This window comes from Sinocyclocheilus rhinocerous, unplaced genomic scaffold, assembly GCF_001515625.1.
Source record: "Sinocyclocheilus rhinocerous isolate Xijiao unplaced genomic scaffold, SAMN03320098_v1.1 scaffold314, whole genome shotgun sequence".
Classification (NCBI taxonomy): Eukaryota; Metazoa; Chordata; class Actinopteri; order Cypriniformes; family Cyprinidae; genus Sinocyclocheilus; species Sinocyclocheilus rhinocerous.
The window spans coordinates 46,558-59,634 of NW_015630021.1; the positions used below are offsets into that span (position 1 = coordinate 46,558).

The following is a 13,077-nucleotide window of genomic DNA, read 5'->3' on the forward strand; positions in this document are numbered from 1 at the left end:
ATTTTAACATAAATTTAACACAAAAAAAAAAATATCTGCAGAATTTGCAATAACGATGCAACATACAATAGAGCACCAATAATTTAGTTTGCAAGGCATTAAAATAGATGTAAAAATCTATGAATTAAAAATTTTCAGGGCAACAAAGCACTGGCCTCAAAATCTCTGTGGGCAATTCTTAATGTAGGCATGAAACGGAAGTTGTGATTGTCTTTTCTTCCCTGTTGTGACATATCTAAGTGAAACAGCTTTTCAAATGAGAAAAAAAAATGTAGGACAGGTTCTGATTTTATTACTCGGAAATTGACTGGATCGTTGTCATATGGTGATTGCTTTGCTGTGATTTGATTTTGATTTCATGATGACTTTAATGTTGATCTCAAACAGACCATCTCGCACTGCTATCTAGATAGTTTTTATATCCTAGCCTACTCATGACCATACTCAACTAAAATGCAGTCAAACAAAATAAGAAAAAGCTGCAAAGGTATTTTTAACAGGTGCAACTTTTTTCCTGGAAAAAAACATGTTTGACTGTGGAAAATTTAGTAGAGTAAGCATTATACAATCCCCATACAGATGCAGTCCTCATTAAAAGTGTTTAAGAGCTCTTCAATTAAAACGAGGCTGTATTCATGTGTCAACATTGCCCTTCAGTCTCTCTGGAATATACAAACACACTTTACACCTCTTTACAACCTTGGATACGCCTATCCAAACACCTTTATATCTCCTGGTTTCTCCCAAATCTTCAATACCAAGTCTTTGCAAGTGCATTTATTCTTGGCCTTGCCATCTTATGCACTGGCACTTCTGACCATTGAAAAATTACATCCCATTGCACTGCATCATCATTTTTGCCTCAATCATCTCATAATCTGAGCAACCTGCCAAAGATGGAGATTAATTTTGGCTTCTTATTCTTCTTTATCTTATTTGCTTTTACAGATGCAGTCTATTCCTTCACCTCTCCTTTTACTCACCTTTGTCATCCATCTTTGTAATTCAATTTTGAATATCTCGCTACATATTTCTTTTTCACCGTCTCCTTTCTTCATCCTTCACTCCACGCTCTAAATCAGTCTTTAAGTCGTGACACCGCACAATATTGCCAGCGATTTGCCTGGCAGATGCCTTTATCCAAGGCCTCTGTTTCCACAATCACATTAGCCATTAGTACAGCTGGGGAGGCACTGGAGCGAATCAGGTTAAGTAGCTGCTCAAGGGTACAAACAGTAGAGGCCCACCTGGAGTTCAGGCCTGCCTGACTCACTTAAAAGTACACATACTCACACGCTTGTGCATTTACATGTTTAGATATGCACACTCATGCACGCAGACGTTTGCTAACTCATATCAGACTGGCTGAGTGAGAAAGTGGTTGAAAAATGAACAGTAGAAAGAGAGAGAAAGTGGAATGAATGTAACATAGCTGGTGAGGTGGCACTGTCAGTTCAGTTTAATACACTTATGTAACCCTGAACATGATAGAGTGAAGAAGAGAAAGAAAAAACATTTTGTCTATAGCATTTCAGCTGCACTGAATAGTTATCTTAGTTTCTCCCAAACAGCATTCTTCAAAGGTCAACACAAAGTTCAGCACCATGGAAAATAAAGGAAATTTCAGGACCACGGACAGCTCTCTAATCTAGCTCAGAGCAGATGATGAATCCTGTATTAAGACACACTTGCTGTCTGTTCAGGCTGCACACTTCACAGATTGAAAACTCAATCTCTAGATGTACAAGGCCCTCCAAAATTTTGGAAATGCATTAGATACAATTTCACATAAACTGACACTGAAGACCAACAATAATTATTTATTTTTAATTACAACTTAAAGAATAGTTTACTCAAAAATAAAAATTTGCTTAAAACTTACTCACCCTCAGGCCATCCAAGATGTAAATAAGTTTGTTTGTTCAGTGGAACAGATTTGGAGAAATTTAGTATTACATCACTTGCTCACCAATGTCGTCAGAATGAAAGTACATGTCATGTGTCACATATACATGTCACAGTCAGATTATGACACCTGAATACTGAATTACACTGCCCCAGGGTTTCCCCCACCCCCACATCTTTATAACGTGATGGATTGATTGACAGAACAATGCACCAATCAGAACACAGTTTAGAGATGGCTTATAAATAGCTCCAATGTTTTTCTCTTGAATATGTTCTGAATTCATTCATTTTAAAAAATATTTTTTTTAAATTTTATTATTATTTTAATAAAATATTATAGATATGTTTAATAAAATATGCCCCTTGCCAATGCAAAGTCATCATAAAATCAGAATTTGTAATTGTATCAGTATTTATGCTAAAATATAGTCCAAAACCAAACTTTACCTAGAGCAGGGGTAGTCAACATCAGTCATGGAGAGCCACAGGCTGCATCCAAAAACCTAGCGGACTTGCTGCCTCGCTGCCTTATCAGGCAATGACTTTGCAGGCAGTGCGCAGTGGAACTTCATGCAACTGATTTTGTACATGCTTCTGTGGCAGAAGCATAATGGTTTAATGATCTACAACGAAATAGAATGAGCTTTGGTGATATCTAAGCGAATGTTTAATTACTATAATACTGATTTCTCACTAGAAATAACATCAAAAGTTGGTCAGAAACATACATTTACACACAAACTGACCACCAAAAGCAACTTTTGCAAACCATCTTTATTTTTTTAGCTCAACCATATCAGAGTGGAATGCACAGGGTTGTGGGATATCAAAGGCAGCCAAGGATACATCTATGCTGCCTTCAAAAATCGACCAGATGAAGGTATCTCAGGAGGCAGGAAGTGAAGCTAACTTTGGATTTGAACGTGCCTTGATGCCTTCCTACCTTGAAATGTGTCCTCCGAAGGCAGCGTTTCCTGGTTTTCAGACACAGCCAGTGTCCTGTAGAGTTCAGCTCCTCCAACCCTAATCAAACACACCTGAACAAGCTAATCTATGTCTAAGGGTTACTAGAAAGCTACAGGCAGGTGTGTTTTTATCAAGGTTGGAACAAAACTCTGCAGGACTCACCAGGACTGACGTTGACCACCCCATTCCTTCCTAAATGTTGGTGGACACTGTATGTGCAATAATGTGAAATTAATATTCCACATACATTTTATATAAACAATTTCAAAAAAGTTCTGTAAGTATCATTATCATCAGATGATAACATCAACAGAAGTTCAAGGAAAAATGCTTTTCATATTTAACCTACTGTCAAGTAAATGTAAGCAAGGAGGTGATGTTCTTTGTGTTGTGTGTGCAAACATAAATTGCTCTTAATAGGCTTGCTAACCAGCAAACAGAAGAACTGCTATTTAAACAACATCTCTTGCACTGAGTAAAAGTGATTTTGCTTTTTTGAATTCAAGTCCGTTGCATATACAAACTTGAGATTGTAACAATAAATAAATCATTGCAATAATAAGACGACACAAATAAAATTTGTGACCGAGATTGAAACGTTCAGATTAGTGGTGTGACAGAAGACGGGAGAATATGGGAGGAAGAATGAATTAGTTGGCATATAAAATGAGATGGATGAGGGACGGGTAACGGAGGGGGAGGAGAACAGAGAACAGAACGCACCCGTCTCTGTGTGATCTCACATGCCCCGTGAATAAAAACCTTGGGAAAAGCAATTAAACACCAAACAAGGATACATGACTGCAGCTAGTCATATTGATGATAATGGATTATCTGGATAATCAATGTGCCCATAGCAGGGCTACTCATGAATTAATCACAACCAACACACGAAAGCAAACAGAAACAGCCCCGTTTTACTAATGTCTCCCGCTGCCTAGCAACGTCTCAGCCACAATGTGCACATCAGCACATATCCATCACTCAAATTCCCAGCCAAACGTATCTCATTACAGAAGACACATAAAAGACATGTAAACATGCAAATGGCAAACATAATGCTGATGGCATATAAAAGGAAAACATACTTATTATCAGTAGATACAAAACCATTTGAAGGGTCAGACTCAGAGCAGACATTCCTCAAACAAAACTTTGATTTTGGGACAAGACGATAATGTGAGAGTCTTGAGATAAAAGATATGGCTACGGCAAGTGAAACTGTTTAATACTGGATGAGAAATGGACTCTGGAGGGAGGGGAAAAAACGTGATTGACAACAGAGGCAATTGACATGGCATACTATGCACAGACAAGTGCAAGGACGGTAGATACAGCGAGTTAAAGAAGTGATAGTTCTCCCTCTCTCTCATCCCCTTTCCTGCTGTCACCACAGCAACATGCCTGGAGGGGACACAAGAGAGGCAGCATCCCTGACAAAAACAACAGAGAAGGGGAGCAGGGATTGAAAGAGGGAGAACACAGGAAAGAAAGAAAGAAAAGCAAAGAGGGGAAGAGTGATGCTGGGAATGAGAATAGGCCAACATAGAGAGACGAGAGAAAGAGGATAGACCAATTAGTCATACATCATTGGTTCGTTTTCAAATGCATAAACCTAGAGATTTAAAGACACTGCATAAAGTGCACAGAAATTCAATTTCTGTATGATGGCAATAACTTTTGGTAAAGTCCAAATCTATAATATATTAAAGTAGGCCTTCACAACGTGTACACATTAGCATTTATGTATGTCTTTGCTACCTAGTCAGTAAAAGACTTAGACTACTGGACAAAAGTTTGGAATAAGTAATATTTTTTTATGTTTTTTGTTTAGTCTCTTATGCTAACCTATGCATGTATTTGATCAAAAAATACACTAAAAACAGTAATATTATGAAATATTATTGTAATTTAAAAGAACTCTTTTCTATTTGAGTACATTTTAAAATGTAATTTATTCTTGTGAAATCATTCCATTATGCTGATTTGGTGCTCAGTTATTGTCGGTTATTATTGGCGCTCAATTATTAATAATGGTTCTTATTAATTTTAATGTTAAAAACTGTTTTTGCTGCTTAATGATTTTATATCATTTATTTGAAACATAAATCTGTTGTAACATTATAAATGCCTTTACTATTTGACAAATGTATGTGTCCTTGTTGAATTAAAGTATTAATTTCAGTTTTTTTTCCCACGCTAAAATTTTGAATGGTAGTGCATCACTGTTAAAAATATTAAGCAGCACAACTGTTTTCAATATTTATAATAATAAGAAATGTTTCTTGAGCAGCAAAATTAGAATGATTCCTGTAGGATCATGTGACACTGAAGACTGGAGTAATGATGCTGAAAATTCAGCTTTGCTGTAACAGGAAATCATTACATTTTAAATAAAATTCAAATAGAAAACAGTTCTTTCAAATTGTAATATTATTTCACAATGTTACTGTTTTACTGTATTTTTGATTAAATAAACCCAGCATAAGTGAGCAGAAAAGAGTTAGTTATTACATAAAACAAACGTATTTATTCCAAATATTTGTCCGGTAGTGTAGGTGCATCCCAATTTGCATACGTATGCACTATTCTATGCTATTTTGTAGTGTATAAATAGTATGAGTTCACACTGAAAATTCCAACAAAAGTGCACTTCAAATACTTAAATGATGCACTGTTATTTAACTGAAAAAAAAATGGTGTGGAATGTTGGACACTGCATGCACCTAACGATCACATTTAATATTGTGGAGGTGGTGGACTGGCTATCACACTCCAATGCTGGGTGGCAAACTACCCGTCTAAATGTCATACACTAAACAGTATAGTACATAGTGCACACTTCAAGTGCATGTATGGCACACAACTAGCATTTTTGTTTGCAGGTACCTCCTAAGGCTTTTCACATTTTTTATATTTTACCCTGGTAATAATAATCTCCAGGCAACCCTGGATTATCTTGTTTCACAATGCACACTGCATACTAACAATTAATTCTCTGTATTCATAATCTGACACTTCACACTGTACATTTTATTTGTGGTCTCATCAACAACCATGGATAAATAGAGTGTGAAAAGCCCTAGACAGACTTCCAAGTCACTGTACTGTAACATTGTGACTAATGATCTAACAACAAATTCAAATGAGATTTAGTAAGAACCAAGAAAATATTTAATGAGTGCAATACCCATTTCTCAGTAGAAACTGAATCATAAATTAAAAATTTACATATAACATAAAGGGTTAGTTCACCCAAAAATGAAAATTCTGTCATTAATTACTCACCCTCGTGTTGTTCCAAACCCGTAAGACCTTCGTTCATCTTCGGAACACAATTTAAGATATTTTTGATGAAATCTGAGGGCTCTCTGACCCTCCCATAGACAGCAAGGTAACTACCACGTTCAAGGTCCAGAAAAGTACCAAGATGATCGACAAAGTAGTCCGTGTGACATCAGTGGTTCAACTGTAAAGTTACGAAGCTACGAGAATACTTTTTTGCGCAAAGAAAGCAAAAATAACTTTATTCCACATTTTCGTTCACGACAGTACCATGACGCGAGCGTGTGGCGGCGCCGGCGCTGACCCAGATCCGGCGTGATGACGTCATTCTTCATGGTACTTTTCTGGACCTTGAACGTGGTAGTTACCTTGCTGTCTATGGGAGGGTCAGAGAGCCCTCAGATTTCATCAAAAATATCTTAAATTATGTTCCGAAGATGAACGAAGGTCTTACGGGTTTGGAAAAACATGAGGGTGAGTAATTAATGACAGAATTTTCATTTTTGGGTGAACTAACCCTTTAATTTTCTTCTTGCAGTCACCTCAACAGATCAGTTTTATTCTTCTAACCACTGGAAATCATATACGATATCACAGGCAATAAAGGTGCATTCTGTCTTCAAAAACCAACCAGGTGTGCGTTTCCCAAAAGCAACTATGGTCACAAGTTCCGTCAAGTTCAATGTAACTTGCGACCATAGTTAGCTAACAATGCTTTTAACGCACCCCAGGTTAAGGTATCTTAGTAGAGTTTTAAGCAAACATCATATACTGTGGCGGGAGCAGAAACGAGTGTCAGTGAGGACGCCTATGATTGCCTTACTTTTCCTATTACTGTTTGACATCGTGTGTGCGCTTGGACAAAACCACAGTAAACGCATGAGGATCTCACAAAAGCTCACAGAAGTTAATTGACCGCAATATATGGCTGTGTAAACTGACAAAATCGTCTTTTACACTTATTGAGTCGGGTTCTTTTTCTCTCCAGTCGACGCCAGTCACCTAACCAAAGAGACACCTGCCGCTGACGACGCAGGCTACTCTCTTTTTTGTAATCTCTACCGTCCATCGACAGTTTATCTTACCATTTTTTTTCTTTTGCGGAGGGTTTTGTCTCAGAAAGGAATTATTCAGTAACTTGTTTCAGCAAATTCCAACAGACCTGCTCAGGATGCTTTGGATGAGCGTCTGTCTGCCATGGAGTTGCATTCGGGAAAGCGCGAAGCTCTGTGACTGAACAAACTAGTCGTACTGCGGCACGGCTTCGCGAAATAAACGCTTTGCGACTTCCTGTCCACTTGCGGAGTCGCAGAAATGTTGTAAAAACCGCTAGTTTCGCGTGGGACTGGGGGACTGAGAGTCGAAGAAGGCGAAGAGACCACAGCAGGTGCACGTGAACGCAGGAATATTATAATGGCTCTCGCGGCGGTTTCCCTCTACCTCCTCGCGCTCGCCTGGATGAACTTGCGCCCTGTCCACGGGAACAACCGTCACGCCGTGTACTGGAACAGCTCAAACATCCAGTAAGTGGGTGCATAAGTTTTCTACAGCGGATGGGGAGATTTAGCTCCCGTACGACGGTTAACGTGCAGAGAACGAGGGAGAAAAGACCGGTGAATATCAAGGATAGATGTCCGGGCCATATTTCACCAGAAAAATCACAAGAAAAAACTAGAAATTGTTTTTGTTTAGTTTTTTGTTTCTTAAAGCTATTTAAGCACATTTAGGTGTTATATGACATTATTTTAATGGCACTTAAGCACATTTTCATCCCAGATTCTAACCTGAATTGCCCGTTTTCACACCATTCTTAAAAAAAAAAAAAAATCAAGCAAATGATTTATGTATATTAATTTTGGGGTGATGCATAACCCGAACACGTTCTTGACAGCTGGATTCATCTGAGAGTTTTGATTTAAGGGACGATTGTCTGGTCACGTGCTGCACATTTCGACTCTGAGGAAGAAGTTGATGAAGTGGCTTCTAATTGAGATATGTTTGCTTCAGCCTCCAGATTGATTTATTTCTTTTGCTGTCACGGGACTTGATTGTGTGCTGACAGGTGATAATTCACATTACCTGACAGACCAGACTGGATAGCTAAATAATCTGTGAGGAAAATCTGTGTGCTTTAATTCACTTTTTTTTTTTAATATCTCGCTATAGTTCTTTTTTTTTCTCCTCCTCCTCTGCTGCCCTGTTCTCTTGTCTAGAAGAGCTTCTATACTGTTGCCTTTCTTCAGTTTAATTTCTTTTGTCTGTAATTACATGAACTGTAGTGGTGATGAATGAGAAGTCTTGTGCCTTTAGTGTTATTATTTTAAGATTAATCACATTTATCTCTCCTCTGATAAAAGGGAGGGTGAGCAGCTCCTCCCTTCCCCCCAGCCCCCGACTATTTGTATTCATCTCATCCACTTATCTCCTGGCTACATTCTGCTTACCCGTTCTCCTCTCTCTGTATCGCTTTTCAGTGGTCCTTTTTTGCTGTATTTCTCTCTTTCATCTTGCGATTGATATGCATCACTATATGTGATGGTAATGGTATGGAAATGTTACTCCTATTCAAACTGAGGGTCAGAGTATGTGACATGAATGTCAGCGAGCATTGCACTCCAAACATAGATTTAGCATTACTCAAAAGCCTCTGGAGCAAACTATGGGCCCAACAAGCACCAGCTGCAGCAGCAATTAAGTGTGTAAGAGAGTTTGTGTGTGTGTAGAAAATATAAGAAGGGAGCCTCATTAATACCCAGGTCCTCATTATCTTAACCACAGCATCTTCAAAGTGCACAGCAGTGACACGTTTCCCTGCATGTCACATTCTGCTGATACTGTTATCTATTACCTTTAATTATCCTTTGTGCTTGAATGCAAGTTTTGGTTAGATGGCTACAGATGGCTGCTTATCTGCATATACAGCAAGATAAAAAGTAGGCTGTATAGATAACTCATTTATTTTGTTACAGCGGTGGTGATAATTATGTTTGGTTCATGATATATGAAGTGGAAAATAGTGAAATGTTTGTGCATGTATGTCAGGTATGAATGAAAAATAGCTAAATGTACTTTTTTTTTTTTAAGACATGTACACTGCAGCTGAATCTGGGTGTCAGTTCACCATTTAGTGCATAATCCTGTTCTGTGCACACAGGAGTGAAAACTGCATTCTACAACTGAATTAGGCTAACTCCTGAAAAATGCAGGTAGTGACAACCGCATTTACAAAAATTCTATGCAGATGTAGATGGAACCGAATTGAACAACTAGTTGTTAATGCCATATTTAAACACTTATCAGAGATGTCTCGCTTTTTGCAAGAAAAACACAGTGACAGAGCAAGGTTCAAGTCTTGACTCACTTGTGTTGTCAGGTCTTTTTAGAAAAAAAAGAAAAAAAGCCTGCAAGCAAGAAAAAGCCCATAATAAACCTAAATAAATCCAAATGCTTTATGTTGGAAGACCAAACCTACCCAATTTAACAACTCCATGAACTGGATCGCTTTATGAGCCAAGCCCAAAGACACTTGTACATGTCATGTACACTTAAAGATACACTTTACTTTGTTTCCGACTCAAAGGTCCATATCAAAAGACATGCAAACATATAGGCTACTTAAAAAAATAAATAATGGAAAAGTGGATGTGGCAAAATTGCAAGAACATGCTCTGTGAAGCAAATATCTGAAAATAAACAAAATACCACACCTCTGTTGATGGTGATTTGGTTAAAATCACTGAATATAATGAGTATTTGGCAATGTCAGGTGTGAGTTGTGTTCCATACACACATGGAACAATAATTTAGGGGATTCACTCCTGTTTTTAAATGCAGTTGTCACTCCTGAAACTTCACAGTGTGTACATGCAGGTGCATGTTTTTTTTTTTTTGATATTGTAATATTTATGAGAACTAGTGGTGTTTTTTTCTGTTATTGTTGTGTTTGAATGTTTCTAAGAGTTGTGCTTGTTCAGACTCCGTGTCAGAGCGTTTGTACCTGCATATCTCTGTTAGTACAGAGTCTATTTCTACTCCCACACTGGGAGAAGATCTGTAAAATAATGCGTAAACTGACCCAGATTGCAGGTAGCAGAGGAACTCTCTGAGGCCTTACGGCATGAATACTGATCCCAGACCAGTCCTGAGAGGCTTAAAGCTTCGGGCCACACTACTCAGAAGCGCATGCAGGCATGGTACAAACTGGAGCAACAATCTCCCAACCAGCTGGTTCCCATGAGCCCCTCAAGGGCATGAGAGTGTTTATGGCCCAGTGGGTTGTCACAGTTCTAGGTGAGACCCTCCTTTTGCTCTATCTGGGAGTCTAACACATGGTCCAGCTGAGGCAGATGAGTTAGCGGTGGAGCGCTTTATGTGGGCTAACATAATCGGGCTCATTCTCACGCCGCATCCCGATGCTCACATCACCGAGACCGATAAAAGCACAGACTGATAAAAAGCGCTTTCATGGATGCTGTGAGAAAACCGTGCTCATGGAGTCTGTTTGAAATTTCACTTTAAAGTCAAGTGAATAGAGGATCATCAGTCATGTGAGATGATGTGTCTGGGGAAAATGCCAATTCTGAAGAAGTCAGGAAGAACGCGACTCCCAGTGTAATATGACAGAAATTCCCATGGAGGGCTTGAGATATGTATAAACAACCAAAACGAACACATATGGGGTGTTGATTCGGATGGCGAGGATGAGTCAGTAGCACACGGCTGGGCTTTGATTGCATCTGCACGGCCCCATTAGGAGGCAATGCTCTCAGCTTCTGCTGGCACTGGCACTGCAACCCAAGCTCATTACAGCTGTCCCAGCTAATGGAACACACACTCACACACAAAGTCATTTAGTTGCGTTCTGTCCAACACACACGCAAAGTCTCTCGCAAACAAGTATGCATACTAATGTACTTTATGCGGATCAGCTGACTTGTAAGCAGAATGAGAAGAACAATCATGCACACATGTGACCGGAAGAATCCAAACTTTTTACACACAGACACACACACACACACACACACACATCATTGCTGCTCCCAGATTCTCTGCTAATTAGCAAAGTTTGATGTGGAACATGTGTAGCTGAGCAAGGTGGCCATAGGGTACATTTCCTGTGACGCGGTGGCCTCTTACACCTCGCACCAGGTTGGTGTCACGGCCCAGTATCAGAGCAGGGCCCTTTAATTGGTCAGCCTCTGTCAACATGATGATAACAAAAGAGAGCCCTGCTCTCAGAACTCTAGACAACAGTGAAGGGCTTATGTAAGGGGAGATTTACCGTAGAAGAAAGACAAAATGAAATGTAAATGTGCCGTGAAAGAATTAACATACAGGCTAAAACACATTGTGACCTTTAAGAGCTGTCAAATGAATTTGAAACTTGCTTGTAATGAATTTATACTCAACTGTGGTGTGTTGCTAAATTCAATTTTTGTTCTTGTTATTGTTTACCCTTGAAGTAGCTGTGAGACTTGATGACTTGATTGTTTGAGCCAAACCATCTTAAGGTCCTGGTTTACTAAAGGTTTGAATAGGGCTGAACGATTTTGGAAAATAATCTAATTGTGATTTTTTTTACCAATATTGCGATTGCGATTTAATATGCAATTATTTTTTAAAGCTCTTTATGTTCTGTATTATTCAACAAAGACAAGCTATAAACTGTAGAGCTGTTGCGGCGCGACGCGTCAACTGTAGCATCCGGTATAGACACGGCGATATGCCTCGTCATATTTTCTGCATTTAGCTTTTAAATGACCAGCACCTGCCTGGGTCTGTGCGTGTGTCATCAAAGTACTGCGAGAGCTATAAGAGAGCGGACGTCTCCTTATGCTTTCTCTCGCCGTACTTTGATGTCATACACCGATCGATCTTCAAGTCGAACACACCTCTTTACTCTCGTGTGTCACGTGACCGAGTGTAATCGCAGCCTCTGCAATTGAAAAATCGCGTTTTTTCATATCGCGATATTATCGCAAATGCAATTAATCGTTCAGCCCTAGGTTTGAACATAGAAAAGCAAAGTATAATTATTTTCTAACACAAAATCTGAAATTTAATCCAGTGGCCCTGAAAATTTGGACACTTAAGTCACACTTAAAAATTAATGAATATCTTTTATTTATAGCACACTTTTTAATGCAAAATAGTTAATGTTACAACAAATAAAGACTAAAATATTTAGATACTTTCTGGTTGTCAAAACTTGTTTATAATGATAAACTGCACCTGTGTGAACTTGAGAAACTTCACACATTAAAAATCACCTTGACATTAGTTGCTTTATAGGGGCTAAGAATCGACAAGATTTGAATATATCAACATTTTGAATATATTTGTAGATGTACTAGTTTGCATTTCTAATTCAGTGATATTCATTGATGCATTTTTAGGTATGAACAAAAATATTATTATTATTATAATTTTTTTTATATTATTAAAAAATTTATTATGTTAATCTTCCATTTCTCTATTGCTTGTCTATCCCTCAGCAGGGCTCAACACTGAAGATTTTTTCTATTTCTATAAGATTTTTTCTATATATATATAAATATATATATATATCTTACTTTGATCTAAATTTTAACCTGGCATTCTATATTCTAACTTGCACTCCGCTGAATAATCTTGTAACTTACCACTTCTCACAAAGAGAATTTTACTTGCCTGACTGGACAACTAAAGGCTTGTGCACACCGGGACGATTATCGCGGACGTTTAACGCCTTGTGACTAAACAAAGGGCGACAATGTGAGTGTGCACACCGGCGCGCAAAACGGCAGGCGTAAAAGCGTCATTTTTTAAAAAACGCCTTGGACTCGTTTTTTTGGTTTGACGTGCCACGTTAAAAACTGGCCGACCAATGAGATTGGTGCTTTTGTTCACGTGCCTGGAGCTGCTGAAGTTACAGTAAAA

At 38.5% G+C, this 13,077-nt stretch overlaps 1 protein-coding gene across 1 annotated transcript in view; it reads left to right on the plus strand.

The window, feature by feature from the left end:
- Positions 1–6,960: 6,960 nt before the first annotated feature.
- Positions 6,961–13,077, plus strand: part of LOC107739487 (ephrin-A3-like) — a 100,127-nt gene continuing 94,010 nt past the window's right edge. Inside the window, exon 1 of the mRNA XM_016551614.1 lies at positions 6,961–7,682. Coding sequence (XP_016407100.1) covers positions 7,573–7,682 — 110 coding nt within the window. The 5' untranslated portion in view covers positions 6,961–7,572. The remainder of the gene's footprint in view (positions 7,683–13,077) is intronic.